Here is a 27,079-nt window from a genome sequence, read left to right as displayed (position 1 = left end):
AACACATGCTCAGATTGGCATGTACTACCAGCCAGCGGCTGGGTTTAGGGGTAGCTGATGTTTGCATCTGAGGAGGCTTTGCAAAGAAACACCCCTTTAGTCAGAGAAGACCCAAGTATATAGATCTACGACTTTATCTAAAATAGTAGCTCCTAAGAGACTTGGAAGGTGTGCTTGCTTATTCAAAATTCCTTTAGCATAATTTACAGTCTTCCCCATATTGCTTATGGAGCCGTCCTAACTGCTGACCTTTTCAAGATGGCGGTCCGCGGGCGACACTCTCGGGCTCGCGCACCTCCCCAAGATGGCGGCGCCCGAGGCCTGGCGCGCCCGGAGTTGCTGGTTCTGTGAGGTAGCGGCGGCAACGACCATGGAGGCCACGTCCCGGGAGGCGGCGCCAGCGAAGAGCTCGGCCTCGGGCCCCAACGCTCCCCCCGCCCTGTTCGAGCTGTGCGGGCGGGCGGTGAGCGCCCATATGGGGGTTCTGGAGAGCGGGGTGTGGGGTAAGTCGCGGGGTGAGGGGCTACCTCTGGCTTAGAGCGAGGGCGGCCCAGCGGCCGGGGGGCGCGGGGGGCGAGGCCGGGAGGCCCGGGGCAAGGCCCAGCCTGGGGCACTGGAAGCCAGATCGTGGGATCCGAGGATGAATTTTGTGACTGACAGAGCTGGACAGAGTAAAGACGGAGACCTAATGGGCAGACTGACCCGCACCGCGGCCTGGCATGGGGGCGCGGGGGGCGAGGCCAGGAGGCCCGGTCTGGGGCGAAGCAGGCAGGGCCCGGGCGACTGAGACTGGACTGGCGGGCTGGAGCTGTGGGCAGCGAACTGACACTTGGCTGGGCCGGGCTGAGGAGTGTCGGGTGTCTAACCGGCCGGCAGCAATGGCCCGGCTGCCCTAGGGCAGGGGCCGAAGTTGTGCGGTCCGGCCTAAGGCCAGGAGGCCAGGCCCGGGACCACCGAACCTGACTGATGGCCCGGGGCCTCCAGTGTCTGCCTGACACGCCACGGGGCTCGAGACTTCGGAGGCCAAGCCGATGGGCGGAGGGGAGGACAGCGGATTGCAGAGCGAGGGAACGGGGCAGTGGGGGGAGAGGCCGAGAGGCTCGGGGCGCCGCGGCCTGTCTGATAGCCCAGGGCTGACGGGAGCGACCGGGGTCTCGGTGGCCAAACTGACTGAGCAACCGAGCGACCCGGAGGACAGGAGGCCGCTGGAGGCCCCTCGCATCGGCTCGAGCGGTGAGGAGGGGCGGCAGAGCGAGTGGAGTGGGGGCCCGGAGCGGCTCAGCAAGCGAGGGAGGCTCGAATGACTGGCAGGCGGGAAGGGCCGAGGAGGCCTCAAGCGCGGCGACTGCCCGGGGATCCCGGACTGCCGGGTGCCGTGGAAGGGGGCGCGCCGCAGCTAAGAGGCCTTGGGCTGAATGGGAGTGAACGGAGGCCCCAGGCCTGAGGGCGGCCGGGACCGAAGGGCCGGGCCTGGGTAGAGGGAGGCCTGGGGTGCCGGGATGAACGGCCGGGGAGGGCGAACCGGCCAGTTGGGCTGGGAGGCGGGGCTGTGGATTGGGGACCACCGGCCGCGGCCTGGCAGCTGACGAGGGAAACTTGGGTCCGCACCGTGGGGCGCGTGAAAGAGGGGAAAGAGGCTCTGCCAAGCAGGCCTGGCCACGCAGGGACAGGGGAGGCCTCGGGCCTGACAGGCTGGTGGTGTGAGGGTGGGGTCCGGAGGCCCGGGCTGGAGTTGGGCGAGGAGGTGGCAGGCCCGGCCGAGGCCTGCGGGGGAGGGTGGCAGGAGAGCAGGCCCCGGGCCTGGAGATGGCGCGGGGGAGGTTCCACGAGGAGGCCTTGCGGGTGGCCGTGGCGTCTTTGCAAGAGGAAGGCCCAGGTCGGGACAGGACTGAGGGCTTTGAGGGTTCGAGGTTGCAGGGCGCGGGGCTTGAGTTATACCCTGAGGAAGGGGCGTGGGGAAAAGGCCCTGGAGTTTGGCGTGCTGCAACTCTGGGATAAGCTGGAGGGTGGTCGGGGAGGCCCTTGGCTGTGGGAATGGAGCCCAGTACCCGGACGCCCGAGTGTCCTGCGTAGTGGTAGCGGGAGAGGCTGTTAGAAGTCGGGCCGGTGTGCAGACGGTACAGTGGAGGGCCGGGGACGGTGGAGGCCCCCGGCCAGCCAGCGGCCGAGAAAACAAGGGTCAGGCCGTCCCTTGGGGAGCGGGAGGAGTTTCCGTGGAGTTGAGCGGGGAGCTCAGAAAAGTCTTAGGGCATGGGGAAGAAGGCCGAGAGGGTCTGGCTTGTCCGCCTGGAGCTTCTGGGATGCTAAGACTCGCTAAAAAGGAAAGTGACTGGGCGTGGAGGCCCTAGGTTGGGAACAAGTAGCATTAAAGGTGCAGGCTGGAAATAAGCAAAGACAAGCCTAGCTTAAGAAGAATGGAGAAAGGAAGAGGGAGGTTTATGGGTAACAGGGGATGAGAATTCCTGTAACTGCGAGAAGGGATGGCTAACTAGAGGGGAGCAGGTTGGAGGGAAAAGGGGTAAGGCTCTGGAGGAATTTCTTCCTGTGTTGCCTTTTCCCGCAAAAACAATTGATGATTTACTGAATCTCCTTTGCTCTTCTCCCTCCCCCACCACTGCTGTACATACCACCTCCCCATTACTGGCTGAGTCCCCAGCCAGGTTAAGAGGAGACAGGGGAGGAAGAGCTCCTGTGGGCCTAGACCGGGTAAAGAGTCACACAGAAAAAGCTGAATCAAGTAAGGCCTCTTAGGAGAATAGCCGAGGAAGAGGCCTGCTAAGCATTGCCATTTTGGAGGAAGGTCTCAGTGTGGGCTAACAGCCAGGAAAGGCTTCCTGGAGGTAGTGGACTAGCGTCGCTTTGTTAAGGAGTCGGGGCAGTGGGGTGTATAGAGACAGCAGGAAACGGTACAATGAGGAAACTAAAGTAGAATAAGGTATATTATACCTTGAATACCAGGATGTGGAGTTTGGACTTTATCATGAATGCAGTAGAGAGACCTCCAAGGGTTTTGAAGAGGATAATGTCATCACCAAGAGCAGGGTGAAGAGGGACTGGTTAGAGACTGAGGTGAAGGAGAATTAGGCTGTTGTCATAGTCCAGATGAAAGGTGATGTAGACTACATTCGTGTGTAAAAGCATAGGGAATTAACACTTTCACTCAGCAGGTACATCAAGGACCTACTGTGTACAAAGAATTATACTAGATTTTCATATATCAAGATTCATTTATTCTAAAAGTAAAATAAAAAGAGATCCTGGAGCGAAAGTTTTGGTGTACTCCAAGATCTTAGACTTGTTCTTTTTCTTTGAGATGGGGTCTCATTCTGTCACCCAGGCTGGAGTGTAGTGGCATGATATCAGCTCACTGCCACCTCCACCTTCTGAGCTCAAGCAATTCTCCCACCTCAGCCTCCTGAGTAGCTGGGACCACAGGCAGGCACCACAACACCTGGCTAATTTTTTTTTGTAGTTTTGGTAGCGACGGGTCTTGCCATATTACCCAGGCTGGTCTCAAACTCCTGGGCTTAAGCAATCTCCCCTGCCTTGACCTCCCAAAGATTACAGGGATTCCAGGTGTGAGTTTAACCTGTTCTTGATTGAACAGAGATGGCACTGACAGGGTAAAAATAATAAAAACCAACATTTAGTGAGCTTATTATGGCCGGGCATTGTTTTAAACAGATTACAAGCATGATTTTCACAACAATGTCATGAGTTAATTACTCTTCTCTCCATTTCATATTATTTTTTTGAGACAGAGTCTTGCTCTGTCGCCCAGACTGGAGTGCAGTAGTAGAATCTCGGATCATTGCAACCTCCTGGGTTCAAGTGATTCTCATGCCTCAGCCTCCCAAGTAGCTGGTATTACAGGCGTGCGCCATGACACCCAGCTAGTTTTTGTATTTTTTTTTTTTTTTTTTTTTTGAGATGGAGTTTCACTCTTGTTACCCAGGCTGGAGTGCAATGGCGCGATCTCGGCTCACCGCAACCTCCGCCTCCTGGGTTCAGGCAATTCTCCTGCCTCAGCCTCCTGAGTAGCTGGGATTACAGGCACGCACCACCATGCCCAGCTAATGTTTTGTATTTTTAGTAGAGACGGGGTTTCACCATGTTGACCAGGATGGTCTCGATCTCTTGACCTCGTGATCCACCCGTCTCGGCCTCCCAAAGTGCTGGGATTACAGGCTTGAGCCACCGTGCCCAGCCTTAGTTTTTGTATTTTTAGTAGAGACAGGGTTTCACCATGTTGACCAAACTGGTCTCAAACTCCTGACCTCAAGTGATCTGCCTGCCTTGGCCTCCCAAAGTACTGAGATTACAGGTGTGAGCCATTGCGCCCTGCCTATTTATTTTTTGAGACACGGTCTTGCTCTGTCACCCAGGCTGGAGTGCCGTGGTCCAGGCACAGCTCACTGCAGCCCTCACTTCCTGGACTCCAGCAGTCCTCCCACTTTTGCCTCACAAATAGCTATGACCACAGGTGCACACCATCACACCCTGCTAATTTTTGTTTTGTTTTGAAATGGAGTTCTCACTCTGTCACCTGGGCTCAAGTGAAGTGGTTTGATCATAGCTTACTATAGCTCAAACTCCTAGGCTTAAGTGATCCTCTTAGCCTCCCAAAGTGCCGGGATTACAGGTGTGAGCCACTGTGCCTGGCCTCTATTTTTTCCAGTTGAAGAAACTGAGGCTTAAAGAGGCTTAAATAATTTGTCCAAGGATTCACATTTAACTAAGTAGTCAGGATTTCACCCAGATGTCCTACTCTAGAGGCCAAACCCTTTAGACATTGTACTATAGTGGCTCTTAGAACTAGAGAAAGTTTTGTTTTGTTTTTAAGGTTTTGTTTTTAAGATACATTGACTTTCTGCTGGGTGCGGTGGCTCACGCCTGTAATCCCAGCACTTTGGGAGGCCGAGGCAGGCGGATCGAGACCATCCTGGCCAACAGGGTGAAATCCCTTCTCTACTAAAAACAAAAATTAGCTAGGCGTGGTGGCCTGCGCCTGTAGTCCCAGCTACTTGGGAGGCTGAGGCAGGAGAATTTCTTGAACCCAGAAGGCGGAAATTGCAGTGAGGCGAGATTGCACCACTGCACTCCAGCCTGGTGCCTGGCGACAGAGCAAGACTCTGTCTCAAAAAAACACAAAAAAAGATATATTGACTTTAGAGACACAAATTGTTTCTATTCTTCATAGGAAAGTACTAGTTCAGGGTATAACAGTAGCCCAAAGGATGGTGGTGGTTAATCTGGGAAGGGAATTCAGGAAAGACTTAATAAAGGACATGTGATACTTGAAAGATGAGTAGTTGATATACTGAAAGTGGCAACGACATTCCTGTTAGAGAGAACAGCATGACAAAGGACATTCCTGTTGGAGAGAACAGTGTGACAAAGGTACAGGGGCAGAAAGCAGCATAATATGTTAGGTAAATGAAAAAGCAGTTAAGTGTGGCCAAAATGTAGGAGGCAAAGCAGGGAGCTGATATTAGCAAGGCAGATTATGAAAGATCTTTTATCACACTTATTCAGTAGGTCCTTTTCAATGCTGAATGCTTCATTTGCTTGGGCAGAAGTGAACTGACCAGCTCTTAAATAAGCATGTCAAGCTCATTTAGCATGTCAGCTTGTTTTGTGGGATTATTTCACCCTTACTTCTGAAATTCCAGCTTCCAACTGAGTGGCTGAAGATAAGTGGACCAGAGTTTGGAAGAGACCTAGGTTAGCTTCTAGAGGTTCCATTTGTCAAATGAGAAGTCCACCCTTCCATTTTCCTTTCCAGTAGAATAAATAATGCTTGGAACCCTCTTGGGTGGGTGGGGGAGGGGAGGGAAAGTAAACTTTTGTTTTGATTTTTGTAGCCCTCCCAGGCCCAATACTTCAAAGTATCCTACCTCTGCTCAATATATATTACTTGGAAAGAATTGAGGAAACTGCCCTCAAGAAAGGTGAGTATCTCTCTGTCTCTTTCTCAGTTAATGATTGTGAACAAGGCACCATAATGTTCTTCAGGTAAATATTATACCTAATACCTGCTAGAACTTCATGCTTTTCAAAAAGTACCCTCACACCTGTTTTTCTTCCTCATTCCTCAGTGTCCTGTGAAACACAAAGCCAAGTAGATGATCTTTATTATACTGATAAAAGTGAGACACAGGCACACCACAATTAATAACAAAGCCAGAATGAGGACCTAGATCTTCTGAATCTTAGTTTTTCTATTTTACCAAGCTTCCTCCCCTCATTAGACACAGCTGTTAACAGCTAATATTTAACCCTAATGTGCCAGGCACTGTCCTAGGCACTTTATCCAGAGAAACTCATTTACTGTAATCTTTTCAACAACCCTATGAAGTAGCTGTTATTAACTACATTTTACTGATGAGGAACCTGAACCACAGACAAATTAAGTAACTTGCCCAAAGTCACATAGCTAGAGCGTAGTTTGCTGATACTCACACCCAGGCAATAAATCTTTAGAGCCAGTGCTCTTGATCACTCTGCCATATTGCTCCTGTGAACCCAGAGGACAACATGAAAGGTTGATGTACTTTACTTATGGTAGCCAGCAAGCAGCCAAGTGTGATATTTCTCCCTACAGGCCTCTCCACTCAGGCCATCTGGCGCCGACTCTGGGATGAGCTGATGAAGACAAGGCCTTCCAGTTTGGAAGTAAGTTATCAGGTAGAACAGTAGCCTGATTTTACATGGTAAAAGCAGGAATAGCACACAAACACTAGCTGGGTACTGGGAAAGTACAGAGGCAATGATGGATTTGGGAGGAGGGCTCTGATGGCTTGTCACAAGGTTTTGGTCCATTTGGCATTTGTCACTGAATTGCTTGCTCACCATATTTGCAGGGAACACAAAACAGGGAAGGTTAGTTTTGAATGGCAGAGCCAGGATTCCTAGAGTTCTGGATGGTGTTAGCGCAATGGTCAAATCTAACAAAATGAAATTTAATAGAATATACCAATACTTCAGTGAGTTATAAAAGTACCAATTGCATGGCCTCAGGATGAGGGATAAAGGAGTCTGCTTAGTAAGAGCTTGTATAAAAAAGATTAAGGGAGTTTAGTCAACTATGTGCTGAAGCCACTCATAATGACTATACCTTTAGCTGTGTGAACTAATGTAAATATAGGTTAAAGGACAAGGGGGACAATAGTCCTGCCTAGCTCTGCAGTAGTCAGGCTACCCCTGGAGTACAGAGAAAGAAGTCAAAGCCACATTATGTGAGTCACATTTGGAAGACTGGAGATGCTTTTCCTGAAAAAGAGAAGACTTGGGAAACATGACCCATCTTGAAATATATGGCTGTCACATGAAAGAAGATTAATAGACTTGTTCTGGATGGAAGCTAATGGAAGGTACATTTTTGCTAAACTGAAGGTAAAGCTTAAACTCCGAGCCTATCAGTGATGAAGCAAGCTAATTCTAGAGGTAATAAACATCCCATCACTAAGTTCAGATGGAGTCTGGATAACTCCTTGACACAAGGGTATTTTGCAGGGAATTCAGCATTGTAAAAGGGGTTACACAAGAAGATTTTTAGGGCTCCTTTTTGCCCTGAGATTCTACTATTCACTGATTGAGATATAAATCACTGGAGCTCTCATTTAAGCAGAGTTTCTTTTGCAGATTTAATTCAGTAAACATTTACTGAAACTTAACCAGCTACCAGATCTTACACTAGATATTGGAAGTACAGATGCAGCCCCTAATCTTGAGGACCTACCAGTTTATTTATTTATTTTGAGATGGAGTTTCTCTCTTGTTGCCCAAGCTGGAGTGCAATGATGCGATCTTGGCTCACTACAACCTCCAACTCCCTGGTTCAAGTGATTCTCCTGCCTCAGCCTCCCGAGTAACTGGAATTATAGGCATGCAATACCATGCCTGGCTAATTTTTTTGTATTTTTAGTAGAGACAGAGTTTCTCCATGTTGGTCAGGCTGGTCTCCAACTCCTGACCTCAGGTGATCCTCCCACCTTGGCCTCCTAAGTGCTGCAATTACATGCGTGAGCCACCACGCCCAGCAAGGACCTACCAGTTTAATAGGGAAATCTACAAATAGCTCACATATGATAGAATAAGTGGTGTAATAGAGGATAGTAAGGAGGTTGAGAGAGAACAAGAAAGTCTTTCCTAGGAAGTAGTATTTGAACTCAGCTTTATATGTTGAATGAGGCCAAATAATGGGGGCAAAAAGCTAATATCACGAATTGGAGATTTAATTTCTGGGGATGCATTGGGTTCAGTAACATTCAGCCCCATCTCCTTCAGCTTATTTACTTCCAAATCTAGACTGCAACCCTTGGAGTTCAGAATGAGGACACCAGGCCTTATGAGGAGGGGAAGTGGACTCAAGAATATTAGAAAACAATAACTACTTTTTGTCATCTTAAAGGAAACATCAGATTCACTTTGTTCCAGTATTTAACAAGCAGTATAGTTGACCAGCAGGTGATAAAGATATTTTTCTCTTTGAGAAAGTTTTCTGGAAAAGAATGTTTATTACCCTGTCTTCTTGGCTTAGAGCACATTTAGAGGCCCCAAGCTTGGTGGCCCAACAGTCACTTAGGCAGAGGTCCTGACTTGGAGTGCATCCATTCCAGAGGGTGTGTTCCGCTTCCCACTTTAGCATGACAATAACCTTTACCTCATAAGTCAGAAACACTTATTCAGTGCCTGCTCAGTTCCATGCATTATGCTAGGTTCCAGGGATGCAATGATGAGCAAGATAGATACAGCCTCTGAATGCTTATAAAGCAATAGTATTTCAAACTGTGTAGTACTAGGGTGTATAAAGAGATCTGTAAGGACAGGCATGGTGGCTCACACCTGTAATGTTAGCACTTTGGGAGGCTAAGGCAGGCAGATCGCTTGAACCCAGGAGTTCAAGACCAGCCCAGGCAACATGGCAAGACCTTGTCTCTACTAAAAATAGAAAGAATTGACTGGGCATGGTGGCATACGCCTGTAGTCCCAGATACTCAGGAGGCTAAGGTAGGAGGATCACCTGAGCCTGGAAAGCCAAGGCTTCAGTGAGCCAAGATCACACCACTAGACTCCAGCCTGGGTGACAGGAGAGAGACCCTGTTTCAAAAAACTAACAAAAAAAGAGATCTGTATAATAGAATAGATACTCCAGAGACAAAGCAATGGAGTAATTAAGATTTACTCAATAAATGATTCTCTGCCAACTGGTTAGCCATTTGGAAAAAGTTAAGTTAGAGCCTCACTTTACAGTGTACTCTAATGACTTCTGTATAAAGAATTAGTTGTAAAAAGTAAAGGCACAAAAGTTGGGTACAGTGGCTCACATTTATAATCCCAGCTACTCCAGAGGCTGAAGTGGGAGGAATAGCTGGAGCCTAGGAGTTGGAGGCTGCAGTGAGCTATGATCACGCCACTATACTCCAGCCTGGGTGACAGCATGACACCATGTCTCTTAAAAAAAAAAAAAAAGAAAGAAGGCTGGGCATAGTTGCTCATACCTGTAATACAGGCACTTTGGAGGCCAAGGTGGGCGGATCACGTGAGGTCGGGAGTTCAAGACCAGCCTGACCAACATGGTGAAACCCCGTCTTTAAAAAAATAAAATAAAATAAAACAGAAAAGGCTGGGCACAGTGGCTCACACCTGTAATCTCAGCACTTTGGGAGGCTGAGGTGAGTGGATTGCTTGAGCTTATGAGTTTGAGACCAACCAGGGCAACATGGAGAAAACCCCATTTCTACAAAAAATACAAATATGTATCCTTGTGTGGTGGTACGCACCTGTAGTCTCAGCTAGTCAGGAGGCTTAGGTGGGAGGGAGCCCAGGAGGCAGAGGTTGCAATGAGCCAAGATCATGCCATTGCACTCCAGCCTGGGCAATAGAGCCAGATCTTGTCTCAAAAAAAGAAAAAAAATCAATTTCAACACCAGAGCACAGGAAAAAAAAAAAAAAATTAAACAGGCCAGGTATGGTGGCTCACACCTATAATCCCAGCACTTTGGGAGGCTGAGGTGGGCAGATCACTTGAGGTCAGGAGTTGAGACCAGCCTGGTTAACATGGTGAAACCCCTTAGGCCAGGCACAGTTGCTCATACCTGTAATCCCAGTACTTTGGGAGGCTGAGGTGGGCAGATCACTTGAGATTAGGAGTTGAGACCAGCCTGGCTAACATGTTGAAGCCCCATCTCTACTGAAAATCAGGTGTGGTGGTACACGCCTGTAATCCTAGCTACTCTGGGATTACTACTTGGGAGCCTGAGGCAGGAGAATTGCTTGAACCCAGGAGGCAGAGGTTGCAGTGAGCCAAAATTGCACCACTGCACTCCAGCCTGGGCAACATAGCAAGATTCCAACTCAAAAAACATAAAAATACAAAATAAAAATAAAAAACTTAGTCGGGTGTGGTGATGCAAGCCTATAATCTAAGCTCCTCAGGAAGCTGAGGCACAAGAATCACTTGAACCTGGGAGGCAGAGGTTGCAGTGAGCCTAGACCACTCCATTGCACTCCAGCCTGAGTGACAGAGTAAGACTCTGTTTCAAAAAATAATAATAATGAAACCAATAAACAAAAAAAGTGAAAGCACAAAACAGGCCGGGTATGATGGCTCATGCGTATAATCCCAGCAAAACTGGGAGGCCAAGGCAGGCAGATCGCTTGAGTCCAGGAGTCCAAGAACAGCCTGGGCAACACAGCAAAACCTTGTCTCTACAAAAAAATACAAAGATTATGTGGGTGTGCTGACATGTGTCTATAGTCCCAGCTATTCAGGAGGCTGAGGCAGGAGGATCAACTGAGAGTCAGGGGTCAAAGCTACAGTGAGCAATGATGACACTGCATTCCAGTGTCATAACCCTGTCTCAAGAAAAAGAGCACAAAACAAAAAATAATAAAAGTGACCATCCTTATCTCAGGATGGAGAGAGTGCTAATTATTATTGTTATTTTTTTTGGAGACAGAGTCTCCCTTTGTTGCCAGGCTGGAGTGCAGTGACACGATCTTGGTTCACTGCAACCTCCACCTCCTGGGTTCAAGCAATTCTCCTGCCTCAGCCTCCCAAGTAGCTGGGACTACAGGTGTGCACCACCACGCCCAGCTAATTTTGGTATTTTTAGTAGAGACAGGGTTTCACCATGTTGGCCAGGATGGTCTCGATTTCTTGACCTGGTGTCCAGCCCGCCTCAGCATCCCAAAATGCTGGGATTACAGGCATAAGCCATTGTGCCCAGCCAAGAGTACTAATTATTAAAGAACTGAGAAAAAAAATACAGACTTTTTTTTTTTGAGACAGAGTCTCCCTCTGTCGACAGGCGCCGGGCTGGAGTGCAGTGGCGCAGTCTCGGCTCACTGCAACCTCCACCTCCCGCGTTCAAGCAATTCACCTGCTTCAGCCTCCGGAGTAGCTGGGACTACGGGTGTGCGCCACCACGCCCAGCTAATTTTTTTGTATTTTTAGTAGAGACAGGGTTTCACTATGTTGGCCAGGATGGTCTCCATCTCTTGACCTCGTGATCCGCCCATCTCAGCCTCCCAAAGTGCTGGGATTACAGGCGTGAGCCACTGCGCCCAGCCAATACAGACATTTTAACCACATAAAATGCTAATACTATCTCCAGGACTTTGTATTAATTAGAAAAAAATTAAAATGCCAACACCATAACCAAATTTTAAAAGGTAAATATGGCCGGGTAAGATGGCTCACGCCTCTAATCCCAGTGCATTGGGAGGCCAAGGCGGACAGATCATGAGGTCAGGAGTTCAAGATCAGCCTGGCCAACATGGTGAAACCCCGTCTCTACTAAAAATACAAAAATTAGTTGGGCGTGGTGGCAGGTGGCTGAAATCCCAGCTACTCAGGAGGCTGAGGCAGAGAATTGCTTAAATCCTAGGAGATGGAAGTTGCAGTGAGCCGAGATCCCACAATTGCACTCCAGCCTGAGCAACAGAGTGAGACTCTGTAAATATGTTCTTTCTTGGGAAAGAACATTTGCAACAATAGTTGCAAAACAAAGGGTCACAAAATAAGAAAAAGACAAATATCCCAGTAAAATAAAATGAGTAAGGATTTGGGCACATCACGAAATATACGAAAATCCCCAGTAAAGTGAAAAATGTTAAGTCTCATGATCAAACTGAGAAGGTAAAATTTCACCTCTTACATTAGTAAAGTCTCCTTTTGATTTGGTTTTTATTGCAAAGGTAATGCCTAGGTTTGGCCATGGATGGGTAAAATTTGCATTTTAATATCCTATTGGTGAGAACAGAAATTGTTATAACTTTCTTGGTAGGCAATCTGGTAATATTTGTTCACATTTTAAAATATCTACGCTGGCTGGATATGGTGGCTCTTACCTGTAATTCCACACTTTGAGGATCTCTTGAACCCATGAATTCGAGACCAGTCTGCCAACATGTACAGCTAAGATTGCAATGGCGAAATCTTGGGCTCACTACAACCTCTGCCCACAGGTTCAAGTGATTCTCCTGCCTCAGCCTCCCAAGTAGCTGAGACTATAGGCGCCCACCACCAGGCCTGGCTACTTTTTGTATTTTTAGTAGGGACAGGGTTTCACCACGTTGGCCAGGCTGGTCTCGAACTCCTGACTTCAAGTGATCTACTCACCTTAGCCTCCCAAAGTGCTGGGATTACAGGTGTGAGCCACTATGCCTGGCCTGCAATCATTTTTAGAAATTAGCTGGTTATGTTGGCATGTACCTCCCAGCTAATTGGGAAGCTGAGGTGGGAGGATCACTTGAGCCCAGGAGGTTGAGGCTGCAGTGAGCTATGATAGTGCCACTGTACTCCAGCCTGGCTGGCAGAGACCCTCTACCTGCAAAAAAAATCTAGGCTGGGAACAGTCGTTCACACATATAATCCCAGCACTTTGGGGGGAGGCCCAGGCAAGAGGACTGCTTGAGACCAGCCAGTGACCAGGCACAGTGGCTCACACCTGTAATCCCAGCACTTTGGAAGGCAGAGGTAGGTGGATCACCTGAGTACATGAGTTTGAGACAAGCCTGGCCAATATGCTGAAACGCTGTCTCTACTAAAATACAAAAATTACTGGGCATGGAGGCACGTGCCTGTATTCCCAGCCATTCCAGAGGCTAAGGCAGGAGAATCACTTGAGCCTTGGAGGCAGAGGTTGTAATGAGCCAAGATTGCACCATTGCACTCCAGCCTGGGCACCAGAGCAAGACTCTATCTCAAAAAAAAGAAAAGATCAGCTGGGGCAATATAGTGAGACCTCATCTCTACAGAAAAAAATTAAAAATTAGCTGCGTGTAGTGGCGTCTATAGTCCTCCCTGCTACTTGCTAGGCTGAAGCAAGAGGATTGCATGAGTCCAGGAGTTCCAGTATATGATCTCACCACTGCACTGCAGCCCTGGGTGATGGGGCAAGACCCTGTCTCTTAAAAAAATAATTTTTCAGGCCGGGCGCGGTGGCTCAAGCCTGTAATCCCAGCACTTTGGGAGGCCGAGGCAGGTGGATCACGAGGTCAAGAGATCGAGACCATCCTGGTCAATATGGTGAAACCCCGTCTCTATTAAAACTACAAAAAATTAGCTGCGCATGGTGGCGCGTGCCTGTAATCCCAGCTACTCAGGAGGCTGAGGCAGGAGAATTGCCTGAACCCAGGAGGCGGAGGTTGCGGTGAGCCGAGATCGTGCCATTGCACTCCAGCCTGGGTAACAAGAGCGAAACTCCGTCTCCAAGAAAAAAAAAAATAATTTGTCTAGAAATTCTACATCTTAGAATTTATAGTATATAAAAATTGAGATACTCATGAAGATTTATTTCCAGATGTTTATTACAGAAGAGTTTAATATCAAAAAGCTAAAAACAGGGTCAGGCACAGTGGCTCACACCTGTAATCCCGGCACTTTGGGAGGCCAAGGCAGGTGGATCACCTGAGGTCAGGAGTTCAAGACCAGCCTGGCCAACATGGCGAAACCCCGTCTCTACCAAAAGTACAAAATTTAGCTGGGTGTGGTGGTGCATGTCTATAATCCCAGCTACTTGGGAGGCTGAGGCAGGAGAATAGCTTGAGCCTGGAAGGTGGCAGTTGCAGTGAGCGGAGATCATGCCACTGTACTCTAGTCTGGGCAACAGAGCAAGAATGTCTCAAGAAAAAAAAAAAATCCAAACATTAAAACCTAGTAACAGGCCAGGTGTGGTAGCTCATGCCTGTAATCCCAGCAGTTTGGGAGGCTAAGGTGGGTAGATCACTTGAAGTCAGGAGTTTGAGACTAGCCTCACCAACGTGGCAAAACCCCATCTCTACTAAAAAATACAAAAAAATTAGCCAGGCATGGGGTATGTGCCTGTAGTCCTAGCTACTTGGGAGGCTAAGGTACGAGAATTGCTTGAATCTGGGAGGCAGAGGTTGCAGCAAGCTGATATAATGTCACTGCACTACAGCCCAGGCCAGGGCGACAGAGAAACTCCGTCTCCAAAAATAATAATAATAAAAGCTAGAAACAATGGAAATATTCAATACAGCAATTAAACATGGTACACATTTTCAAAATAAAATATTCTAAAAATATTTGAATACGTGGTATGTTTTAAAAGCCCAGCACTTGAAACTGTTGAGAATTATCTCAATGTTGTCACATATATATATATATATATATATATATATATATGGCTACCTCACATATACGTAAATACTCCAGAGTTGGCTTATACTTTTTTTTGAGATGGTCTCACTCCAGTTGCCCAGGCTGTCCTCCCATCTCAGCCTCCTAAGTAGCTGGATTACAGGTGTGCACCACTAAAAATTGCCCGGCTAATTTTTTCTATTGTTAGTAGAGATGGGGTTTTGCCATGTTGCCCAGGCTGGTCTCAAACTCATGGACTCAAGCAATCTGTCCACCTTGGCCTCCCCAAGTGCTGGGATTACATGCATGAGTCACCATGCCTGGCCCATGATTTTTCATTTGCTTCTCTATCCACACACAGCATTTCTGGTATCAGGAAAACAATGGACATCATATAGGTTTTGAATATTGTTGGCTCTAACAAGTTAGTACAAGATGTTTAACCTTCCCTACCTGGTGTGCACAATTCCTCTTCCCCTACTAGCCAATTGAGGATGGGCCAAGGATTGTGTTGGTGGGCAGATGTCACTTTACTGATCATGCCTCATTTCCCTTACCCTAACAGAAAATGAAGTACTAAATCACTTTGCATTGTGATATCATACAAGACCAAAAAATGAGTGGTTTAGACTAGATCTCAAACATCTGTCAGCTTTGAATGTTAGCACAGATTCTTAAGAGTGGTGATGGAATAAAACTTTGTGATCTTCTGTTTGCTGATACGTTAATTTGTGAGAAACCACTGAGAGCTGTCATAACTTTACATACTCATTTAACTGTCACAAAAATGCTATGTTAGTAATCTTCCACTTTATAGATGATGAAACTAAGGCAGAAAGACTTTGCTAAGTTAGTGAATTGCAGAACCAGATTCAAGTTGAAGCAGCCTACTTCTGGAATGCATGTTTCTGATTACTGTCTCATGGCTCACTGCAGTTGTGTCTGGGGTGTTCCAAATATTCTGTCTCCCATGGTCTTCATCAACCATTAACATATCTGAAAAAGTCCAGCATTTACCTATTTAACCTACATTTCCCCTATGCCTCCTATACCCAGAAACAGCCACAATATCTTGGCTCACCATCTTTGTCTATATTTTAGGCCCAGATATTATAACCATTTGGCTAGCTTCACTTATAAAGCTGAAGCCTTGCTAAGGTTACCTGCAAGTGTTTTTCAAGACTGGGTGTGGGCCAGCAAATCCGTAGGAAAAGTGCTAGTGTAAGGTAGGACCAAAGGATACCTTCTTTGCCTTCACTCAAAGCTGAGCAGAGATTTGGTTGCCAGATACTGTTTTTCCTACTCGTAATGTCCTGCTGCTGATTAGCGAGGCCTTTCTGTGTTGCTGCTCTGCAGTTATTTCAAGCAAGAAGTCATTCCTAATTATTACCACAGCAGGCAGAGTCTGGGGAAATAGCCAAGGAAACAGGAATGACACTTGCTTGAGGACAGCAGGGGCCTAGTTCCTTCTAAGAACCTCAAATAGGTACTGAGGGTCATTGCAGTATGGAGGAATGCATTGAGGCAGGGCAAGGACCAAAGAAATGTTGGGGAACTTCAGGCCCCACAGCCTTGGCTTTAGGCTGAATGAACATCATGCTTAACAGGCTCTGCCTCCATTTCACACCTCATCCAGGCTAATATTAGCAGTGGCAGCAGCAGTAACATTTTTTATATTTTACAAAGTGCTTTAATTTGTACTACTTCATTTTGATCTTCACAACAATCCTGTGAAGCAGATTATCCACATTTTGCAGATAAGAGGTTCAGAGAAGTCCAGAGTATATTGACAGAGCTGGGACCTGACTTTCTACTGCCCCTGAGATGACATAGGGATCATCTTAAATTAGAAACTTTGGGGTCTGGTACCTGTCTTTGTCCCATTATGCCTTTCTAGATTAGGTAGCAGTTAATTCCTAACCTCTGATGTACATCAGAATCACGTGGGGATGGTTCAAACAATAGAGATGCCTGGACCTTACCTCAGATATAACAAAATCACCAAGTCTGGATGTCTGGGGAAAAAAGCACCACAGGGAATTCTGATGTGCACTAAAGGCTGAAAATCACTTGCATTCAGAGTTATACTAAACACATCAGAATAGTCCGATGAATCGCTTCTCGGCCTTTTGGCTAAGATCAAGTGCAGAATAGTCTGATGGGATTTCCTATCCCTCAAATAACTGTTGCCTTGGAAGAAACAAATCAAGATATGGTTCCTGCTTTCTAAGAATTTCTAATCTGGCTGGGATAATATGTACAGGCAAAGAGACTCAACACCTTGAGACAGTGTACTGGCATCTTAGTCTTGAGTAGTCAGAGTGTCACAGGAGTCCCAACAAGAGACAGTTTCAAATGACATGTTTCTGAGTCCTTTCAGGAAGTCTAGTCCAGCAATGGACTACATTTCTACATTTCTGGTAGATATAGGAAAGGACATAGGCACGTTTGGGTCTGTGGGTGACCACTTTGGCTACAGCAAAGCATTCTCATAAGCAAGATGTGGGAAATAAAGCTTCTCGGGCAGAGGCTATAGGGTGGAAGGCCAGTAGGGAGACATCAGGTGTTTTATTTATTTTTTTTTTTTTTGAGACAGAGTTTCGCTCTCATTACCCAGGCTGGAGTGCAATGGCGCGATCTCGGCTCACCGCAGCCTCCGCCTCCTGGGTTCAGGCAATTCTCCTGCCTCAGCCTCCTGAGTAGCTGGGATTACAGGCACGTGCCACCATGCCCAGCTGATTTTTTGTATTTTTTTTTAGTAGAGACGGGGTTTCACCATGTTGGCCAGGATGGTCTCGATCTCTTGACCTTGTGATCCACCCGCCTCAGCCTCCCAAAGTGCTGGGATTACAGGCGTGAGCCACCGCGCCTGGCCCGACATCAGGTGTTCTAAAGCAGTATGATGTAATCAAAGTAGTGTTTAACAAAGATGAATCCAGCCAGCCTGCACAAAGTAGTCTGGGATAGGGAACAGGGAGAGCAATCAGGATGCTAATGAAGTAATCAGGTGTGAGGTGACAGGGGGCTGGTGGAAGTTGGTATGGGGGGCCAAGCACAGTGGCTCACACCTGTAATCCCAGCACTTTGGGAGGCCGAGGCAGGTAGATCACTTGAGGTCTGAAATTTGAGACCAGCCTGGCCAACGTGGTGAAACCCACCTCTACTAAACAAAAATTACAAAAATTAGCTGGTTGTGGTGGCGGGTGCCTGTAATCCCAGCTTTTCCAGAGGATGAGGCAGGAGAATCACTTGAACCTGGGAGGCAGAGGTTGCAGTGAGCCGAGATCACACCACTGCACTCCAGCCTTGGCTACAAAGTGAGACTCTGTCTTAAAAAAAAAAAAGAAAGAAAACAAAATTGGGATAAGGTTCTAGAAACAAACACAGAAGAACTTACAGGGGTGAGTATTTCAGTTGAGATGCTATAGTAAAATCATGGTCTCTGGAACCAGATTTCCTGGGTTCAAATGAGCCAACCATTTACCTGTGTGACCACGGATGATATCCTCTTTGCATCTCGGTTTTACCTGTGAAATAGGGCTAGTAATACATACCTCAGAGATGTGAAGATTAAATGAATTTGTTTAGAGTGTTGCCTGACTCAGTAATTTGCTATTCGAAGAGGGGGAAATTCAGACAGTTTCATGGATATATCATTGGTGTCTGGCATGTTTTCTGCTTTTCAGAGTGTGACCTGTTGGCGAGCTAAGTTTATGGAGGCCTTTTTTTCCCATGTTCTACGTGGGACCATTGATGTGTCTTCTGACAGGCGTCTTTGTGATCAGCGCTTCTCACCTCTTCTGCACAGCTCCCGCCATGTCCGACAGCTCACCATCTGTAACATGCTGCAGGGTGCAACCGAGCTGGTAGCTGAGCCCAACCGCAGAGTTCTGGAGACACTGGCCAGCTCCCTGCACACTCTCAAGTTCCGCCACCTGCTGTTCTCTGATGTGGCTGCGCAGCAGTCACTTCGGCAGCTGTTGCATCAGCTCATTCACCATGGGGCTGTCAGTCAAGTGTCACTATACTCCTGGCCTGTGCCTGAGTCAGCCCTTTTCATCCTTATTCTCACCATGAGTGCTGGCTTCTGGCAACCAGGGCCTGGTGGCCCACCCTGCCGCCTCTGTGGAGAGGCCTCTCGAGGCCGGGCCCCATCCCGAGATGAAGGGTCCCTCTTATTGGGCTCACGCCGGCCTCGCCGGGATGCCGCTGAGCGATGTGCTGCAGCCCTGATGGCCAGCCGGCGTAAGAGTGAAGCCAAGCAGATGCCCAGAGCTGCACCTGCCACTCGGGTAACACGCCGGAGCGCACAGGAGAGCCTGATAGCAGGCGGAACAGACCTTAAGAGGGAGCTGCACCCGCCAGCCACCTCCCATGAGGCTCCTGGCACCAAGCGGCCACCCCCTGCTCCAGCAGCCACCTCCTCTGCCTCTTCTTCTACATCCTCATACAAACGGGCACCAGCTAGCTCAGCCCCACAGCCTAAGCCCCTAAAGCGTTTCAAACGAGCTGCAGGGAAGAAGGGTGCTCGCGCCCGTCAGGGGCCTGGTACAGAGTCTGAAGACCTGTATGACTTTGTTTTTATTGTGGCTGGTGAGAAGGAGGATGGTGAAGAGATGGAGATTGGGGAAGTGGCTTGTGGAGCTCTGGATGGATCAGATCCCAGCTGCCTGGGGCTTCCAGCACTGGAAGCTTCACAACGATTCCGCAGCATCTCCACCTTGGAGCTATTCACAGTTCCACTTTCCACAGAGGCAGCCCTGACACTATGCCACCTGCTGAGCTCCTGGGTGTCACTGGAGAGCCTCACACTCTCCTACAATGGTGAGCATCCTGGAGTGGCAGGGATTGGGTTTGGATTCCCCAGCAGCACTAGCTCCGTGCCTAATTCTGGGGAGGTGGGAGGAACAAATTGGGTGTATGATCAGGAAGCTGGAGAGGTAGACTTGTATGCCTCACAGAAGGGGAGACTGTCAGTGCTGCAAGAGAGGAACATAGTCTATAGGCTTAATTGTTGAGAGCAGGGGTTCCTGAGGGGGCAATGAGACCAGCCAGCTGGAATCTGAAGAATGAATACAGTTTAGATACAGAAGGCAATCCAAGGGCAGGTGGGAGAAGTATAGTACATGCATGCCCAGGCAGGGCTAGAGTTTGACCTCACCACCTTACCAGTCATATCAGAGCAGCTGTCCAGACTGGGTGTGGGACACAATTTATCAGACCAACAACCTGAAAGCAATCCTCAGTCCCCATTTCCCTCCTACTTGTGCCCAGCTAGGAAAACCTCAACTCTGGCTAAATCCAGCAATCTGCCTAGGTTGCTGAGTACTGCTAGAGAAAAATCATACAACTATGCAAATTAGTGTTACTATACATTCATGATCATTAACCTCATATGAACCCTCACTATGCTTGTAACATCAGCTCCCATTCCTACCACTTCCAAACCCTTCCTCCTTTTCCCTTCTCAGGGATGACCTCACCTACTTCACAGAGAAAATAGAAGCCATCACATGAGTTTCTTCAGCTTGCTAAGCAGCCTATAAACTCTCCTTCAACTGCACTCATCCTTCTTCACCAGAATGGAAGAGATCACCATCCTTTCTAAAGCTAATTCTCCCACCTGTGCTCTAGATGCATAGAGCTTCACAATGAAGTATATAAGAATTATCAGTTTGAGAAACAAGCATCCCAATTTCTTAGGGAAGCTTGCTTCTCAAACTGATAATTTTTATATACTGCTTAGTATGTGTCTGGTATATTTTAACTATTCTTGATAATTCAATCTAATAATTTAATCCTTAAAACCCTATGAGGGCAAGTGATTTCCTCAGGGTAACCTAGCAATTATACAGCCAGGATTCAAACCAGGCAACCAGACTGCAGATCCATGCTTTCAAACCAGTTTATACTACCCCTCCTTTCCACTCTCTCCTACCATCATTTTAACAGGTCTCCACCAAAAACTGCCACCACCACCTCCCTATGTGGCATATTAACAAACTGCTCTATTATCGCCTGTTCTTTACAACCTTAGTTATCTGTACTGTTTCCACTTGTCTCACAGCCCCTTCCAGCCTCATACTCCTACCACTGCATTGGCAAGGACCTAGGTCACCAAGGTCCTCCTTGTTACTCAGTCCAATGTATACTTTTCAGTAACTTCTTGGCAGCATTTAGTGCTATGAAATTTTATTTTTTTCACAACCTTAAAAAATATTTTCTTGGCTGGGCGCAGTGGCTCACACTTGTAATCCCAGCACTTGGCTAAGGCGGTTGGATCACGAGGTCAGGAATTCAAGACCAGCCTGGCCAAGATGGCGACACCCTGTCTCTGCTAAAAATACAAAAAATTAGCCAGGCGTGATGGCGGGCACCTGTAATCCCAGCTACTTGGGTGGCTAAGGCAGAGAATTGCTTGAACCCGGGAGGTGGAGTTTGCAGTGAACTGAGATCATGCCACTGCACTGTAGCCTGGGCAACAGAGTGAGACTCCATCTCAAAAAAAAAAAAAAAGTTTTCTCCTGCTTATTCAGAGTTCCTCAGAGCTTTCGCACTTCATGCATTCTTCCTGGACAGTTTCATCAATTTCTGTGGTTTCAAAGGTCAACTGTGCTAAAGACTTATGTGACATTACCCCAGATCTTTCTCTTGAACTTCCAGACTAATTTATCCAGCTAATAGACATAACCACTTCATAACCCATAAGGCCCCCCGACAATTCATTACATCCAACTTGAATGCACCTTCACACTATACTAATCCTTCTGTTCCCAGTGACATCAGCTTACTCACTTGCCCAAAGAAACCTGTATTCTGTCTTACTCCATACATGTGCTCATGAGGTCCTATCTTTATGTTTTCTTTTTTTTCCTTTTTTGAGACAAAGTGTTGCTGTCACCCAGGCTGGAGTCCAGTGGTGCGATCTCAGCTCACTGCAACCTCTACCTTCTGGGTTCAAGCGATTCTCATGCCTCAGCCACTCAACCACCCAGAACTACAGGCATGCACCACCACACCACGCTAGTTTTTTTGTATTTTTAGGAGGCACAGGGTTTCCCTGTGTTGGCCGGGCTGGTCTCCAACTTCTGGCCTCAAGTGGCCTGCCCACCTCAGCCTCCTAGTGCCGAGATAATAGTCATAAGCTACTACACCCAGCCCTATCTTTACAACTTGTTAAATTCATTTATTTCTCTATCTCCACGTCCTTAATTCAAACTATTATTCCCTACCTGAACTCATTTCAGCAGTTCTTCCAGACTGCTTACTCTTGCCATACAATCCACTGTCTGCACTGCAGCCCGTGTATTCTTTAAAAAATGTGGTCTGACCCTGTCATTCATTCATGCAAACACCTTTCAATGGCTTCCTCTCACCATACTGCTTAATTTTACTTATGGGTCATTCATGTTCTCACTCCTGGTTACCTCTATAGTTGTCTTTGACATGGAGTCTTATTCTGTCACCCAGGCTGGAGTGTGATGGCGAGATCGCAGCTCCGTGCAACCTCCCCCTCCTGGGTACTGCCTCAGTAGCTGGGATTACAGGCGCACACCACCATGCCTAGCTAATGTTTGTATTTTTATTAGAGACAGGGTTACACCATATTGGCCAGGCTGGTCTCAAGCTTCTGACCTCAGATGATTCGCCTACCTCAGCCTCCCAAAGTGCTGGGATTACAGGTGTGAGCCACCACGTCTGGCCTATAGTTGTATTTTGAATCCTTCCCCCTTCACACTTTCACACCAGCCATTATGAAATTTTTTTGTTCTCCCTCAGGCCTCTACATATGCCAGGTTTCCTCTGCCACAATCATCCGTCCTAAATTTTGGCCTGTCTCCTTTATGTTCTTTAGGACTCAGCTGGAGTGCCTTTACTAATGTAATCGGGACTAGGTACCCATCCTTTGCATTATCGAGCTAAAAAAAAACCAGTGTGCTGCTCACTAGTGTCTAGCAAAAAACGATATTTAGTAGGCACTGGGTAGTTTAGCTGAATGAGTGAATCAATAGGAGCCCGCATAGTCCAAGGAATTATTTGCCTGTGGCATTAAGCAACTACTCTAACCTTCCTGGACCCTAGTCCATCCTGTGGGATTTGGTTATCTTTTTCTGCCCCATTCCCACCCATTAATTATTTTAAAGTATTCCCTATTGGGTCATTGTCATTCCCCATAGTTTTTAGGCTCTCTATGGCCTATAGGAAATTAAAACATCCCGCCGCCTTTCCATAATGTGGCCTTCAACGCCCTGTCCTCTAGAGCAGTTTCCTGAGCCCCACGTAGCCAGACAAGCAAGCATCCCATTCAGGCCTTGCACTCTCCTAGCTGCAACTTTTTTTTTTTTTTTTGAGACAAGAGTCTTGCTGTATCACCCAGGCTGGAGTACAGTGGCGTGATCTTGGCTCACTGCAACCTCCATCTCCTGGGTTCAAGCGATTCTTCTGCCTCAGCCTCCTGAGTAGCTGGGACTACAGGCGTGTGCCATCATACCCAGTTAATTTTTGTATTTTTAGTAGAGACAGGGTTTCACCATGTTGGCCAGGCTGGTCTCAAACTCCTGGCCTCAGGTAATCTGCCCACCTTGGCCTGCCAAAGTGCTGGGATTACAGGTGTGAGCCCCCACTCCCAGCTCACTGTGACTCGACTATGTCTTCTCCCTCTATCCAAAACTTACTTCCTTCAAGGCCAGTTTCTTCAGAAAACTACTCAGAACCCAGAAATCCAGAGACCTGCTACTGTCTGGGCCTGTCATTCAGCTGGTAGCCACATGCTGCCTCACCATACTGTTATCTTCTAAATTTTGTGACTCTGCCCTGACTGATGCTTCTTGTGGGCATAGCCCAAAACAGCAGACATCAGTTTGCTGGTTACCTAAGAAAAAAGCAAGACATAGATGAGTAGTTAAGACAAATGGGTTTAAATAAGCTGAGCCAAAGCCCAAGAGATTTGATAGTAACCAAAAGTAGAGTTGTATTTGAATATATTACCCCTGCTGACACTCCCACATGGTTCTGATTTAATCTCTTTACTGCCATAGGTCTGGGCTCTAACATCTTCCGCCTGCTAGACAGTCTGCGGGCCCTGTCAGGCCAGTCTGGATGTCGCCTCCGTGCCCTGCATCTCAGTGACCTGTTCTCACCACTACCCATCCTGGAGCTGACGCGTGCCATCGTACGAGCACTGCCCCTGCTACGGGTCCTCTCTATTCGTGTTGACCACCCAAGCCAGCGGGACAATCCTGGTGTGCCAGGGAATGCAGGGCCCCCTAGCCACATAATAGGGGATGAGGAGATACCAGGTGAAGCACTGTGTGTGTGTGTGTGTATGCATGCGCATGTATATCCCTACACAAACGTGCAGGTGCATTCGTACAGGGAAAGGGGAAGGACCGTACCAGTTGAAGCACTGTGTGTGTGTGTGTGCATGTGCGCGCATGTGCATCCCTACACAAACGTGGAGGTGCATTTGTACGGGGAAAGGGGAAGGACCTCCTCTACCACGCATTCCTGGCTTATCTGGAAACTGTTCCCCCTTTAGAGTCTGCCACTAAGATACTGTTGGGCTAGACAGGGAGGGGCTAGACCACCATAAGATCAGTAGAGTGACCAAGGCAGCCTGGTTTCCAGAAAAGGAAAAGAACTGACCTTTAGACTGGATTACTTCCCCTGCTCTGTGTTCCCTTAGTTCTTGTGTCCCCACTCCCACCACTCTGCTTACTTTGCTTGTGTCTGAGTAGCCTGTCTTCCTGGTCTAAAAGTTCAAGGGCAAGGACTAAATCTCATTATTTAGTGCTGAATTCCCAGAATCTAGCACAGTGCCTGACATACGGTAGGCACTCAAGGACAAATGAATGAATAAATAATTTTTGAGATGAATCCCTTAAGAATAGCATGGGACTTGCTATGGGAGTGAGGTAGAAATGGCCAGCTGGAATCTTCTTTCCCCACCATATCCAGAAAACTGCCTGGAGCAGTTGGAGATGGGATTTCCACGGGGAGCCCAGCCAGCTCCACTGCTCTGCTCCGTACTGAAGGCCTCGGGTTCTCTGCAGCAGCTGTCCCTGGATAGTGCCACCTTTGCCTCTCCCCAGGATTTTGGGCTTGTTTTGCAAACACTCAAAGGTAGGACCCAGCCAGAATGGTGAAGGGAGAGGAGGAGTAGGTGGGGACCTAACATTATTCTCTGGGAAAACTAAAGTCCATGGTCCATGGTCTCTGCCTCCTATCCAGAGTACAACCTAGCCCTGAAAAGACTGAGTTTCCATGACATGAATCTGGCTGACTGTCAGAGCGAGGTGCTCTTTTTGCTACAGAATCTGACTCTGCAAGGTAAGTTCTTCATTCAGAACGCAGACATTTCCTGGGTCTTCACTGTGGTTCTGCCATCATCTGAATGAGCAAACAACTGTTCCTTTCTTGGCCTGTGTCCTCAACTATAAAATATAGAAACTGCATGACTTTCCTTCTAAAAGCCCCAACGTCAACTCCTCCTCTACTAAACATGAGAAATTGCTCTTTTAGAGTACCTCATCCAAGTTTCTCTTACCTTTCAGAGGTGGACAAAATGGTGAGGGGGGCAAAATAAATGTACTAGGCCAGGCTCTCACAGACTTTTCTCTGACCCCCACCCCTGCATAGAGGGTGGTCAGTGACCAGGAAAGAAGGAAATAAATGGAGAATTGTCTATGCAGAAAACCTCCTTATAGTGAACATTTAGGTTCAGTCTTCGGTTTGGATTCTGATTTAGTTCCAGCCTTGCTTGAGTCCTAGACAAATTCCTTTCTCTTTTTGGGCCTCTATAATGTTCATACCCCTTGCTAGGGCCAACTGGGGCAGGAGGGGCAGCACCAGTCCCAATGTGGCCATCAGAATTTACTATAATTTTTCTTGACAGAGATTACCTTCTCCTTCTGCCGTCTGTTTGAGAAGCGCCCAGCCCAATTTCTGCCTGAGATGGTTGCTGCTATGAAGGGCAACTCCACACTGAAGGGCCTCCGGCTGCCAGGGAACCGCCTGGGTGGGGGCCGGACCCTGGGGAGGGAGAGGGGAAAGGGGCCAGGCTTTTGACCTAAAAACCCAATGGATAAAGACAAAGACCTCCCCACTGGGAACGCGGGAGTTGGAATACAGATATTTCTGTGCTGGAGCTTCAGGAACCAGCAGGGCTGGGCTTCTCCCCAAAGTTGGGTTGGGATACCCTTGTTCCCTGTTCTTGGGTGGAGGTGACAGGCACTTCTCCCCTTCTCTACAGGGAACGCTGGCCTGCTGGCCCTGGCAGATGTTTTCTCAGAGGATTCATCCTCCTCTCTCTGTCAGCTGGACATCAGGTACATGAGGGGAGGGGCAAGACAAGGGATGGGGCTACAGAGATACAGACCAGGAATTTGCTGCTTCCTGGATTTCTAATCCATCTCACCCTACCAGTTCCAACTGCATCAAGCCTGATGGGCTTCTGGAGTTCGCCAAGCGGCTGGAGCGCTGGGGCCGTGGAGCCTTTGGTCACCTGCGCCTCTTCCAGAACTGGCTGGACCAGGATGCAGTCACAGCCAGGGAAGCTATCCGGCGGCTCCGGGCTACCTGCCATGTGGTTAGCGACTCATGGGACTCATCCCAGGCCTTCGCAGATTATGTTAGCACCATGTGACGGGGCCCGTACCTCACAGGCTCATGCTCGGTACCATCAGCTTGCAGGGGCTGAAGCATGGGCTGCCCAGATCCCAAGCACCAGTTCTGTATTTCTCTGTCACCCTTTTTCTCTTTTTTTCTGTCTTCCCTTGCACTGAGGTCCTGGAGGCCTTGATGAGGCCCAGCCAAGAGGCATTCTCACAGCTGAGTTTAGAGCCTTTGGGCCCCTTACTCAGTATCCTGGGAACCCTGGGCCAGGAGGTTACAGTGGTCATCATCATTGCTGAAGAAATCCGTTCCCCTGACCCTGGGTTCCTGCTTTCCCTCCTCATGCAGGCACCCAGGCTTTAGAGAAGTATAAGGGGCCTCTTCCCTGCTGGGCTTATCACACTGCTCTCAGGCCTCAAACCCTTTCATACCTTTATTCTTTTTTTTTTAACCAAAAAAAGTTTTTCTTATAAAATAAATTTTGGGCAAACATCATGCAGCCCTTCTTGATGATTTTCTCCCAGAGAACAAAATTCAACAGGGCCCTTTGGGGCAAGGAGCCCCTTTTCCCTATCTCCTTCCTCTAAGAGCTACACCCAGACCAGCTCGTTATCAGCGGAGCCCCTGTTGCTCCTCATGAGAACGCTGGTGGAAGACGAAGGTGATGGCAGTGGAGGCAGCATCCCAGGCAGCCTGGAGTACCTCATCCTGGAGCCCCCGCTTATCAGTGCAGTGGTTCCACTGAGCTAGGTCTGAAGTGCAGTCAGAACCATCAGGGGGTGGCCGAATCTGGCGGCTGTTGACACAGCGTCGGCAGTGCAACCTAGGGGCAGAAGACACAGCTGAAGTCATTAC

At 48.1% G+C, this 27,079-nt stretch overlaps 2 protein-coding genes across 7 annotated transcripts in view; one reads left to right on the top strand and one right to left on the bottom strand.

Annotated features, from left to right (window-relative positions):
* Positions 1 to 10: 10 nt before the first annotated feature.
* LRRC41 (leucine rich repeat containing 41) lies at positions 11 to 26,719 on the top strand. Of its 4 annotated transcripts, none has more exons than XM_017540888.2 (10): positions 11 to 503; positions 5,865 to 5,951; positions 6,605 to 6,675; positions 18,298 to 19,435; positions 23,650 to 23,910; positions 24,569 to 24,733; positions 24,842 to 24,940; positions 25,506 to 25,628; positions 25,863 to 25,938; positions 26,036 to 26,719. In XM_017540888.2, exons 1-10 carry the CDS (start codon positions 305 to 307, stop codon positions 26,253 to 26,255), a joined length of 2,439 nt encoding a protein of 812 aa, XP_017396377.1. In that variant the 5' UTR covers positions 11 to 304; the 3' UTR covers positions 26,256 to 26,719. The 4 variants fall into 4 exon arrangements, with proteins under 4 accessions (XP_017396377.1, XP_017396378.1, XP_037598817.1 ...); XM_037742889.1 differs by lacking the exon at positions 11 to 503 and adding an exon at positions 616 to 1,370; XM_037742890.1 differs by lacking the exon at positions 11 to 503 and adding an exon at positions 1,560 to 1,614.
* RAD54L (RAD54 like) overlaps positions 26,643 to 27,079 on the bottom strand; it is a 29,878-nt gene continuing 29,441 nt past the window's right edge. For all 3 annotated transcript variants that reach the window (XM_017540891.2, XM_017540890.2, XM_037742891.1), the window contains one exon: positions 26,643 to 27,047. In XM_017540891.2, the coding sequence (XP_017396380.1) occupies positions 26,837 to 27,047 (211 nt within the window). In that variant the 3' untranslated portion in view covers positions 26,643 to 26,836. The remainder of the gene's footprint in view (positions 27,048 to 27,079) is intronic.

Source organism: Cebus imitator, unplaced genomic scaffold (genome assembly GCF_001604975.1).
Source record: "Cebus imitator isolate Cc_AM_T3 unplaced genomic scaffold, Cebus_imitator-1.0 Scaffold129, whole genome shotgun sequence".
Lineage (NCBI taxonomy): Eukaryota > Metazoa > Chordata > Mammalia > Primates > Cebidae > Cebus > Cebus imitator.
This window is presented reverse-complemented; position numbering and strand designations above follow the sequence as displayed.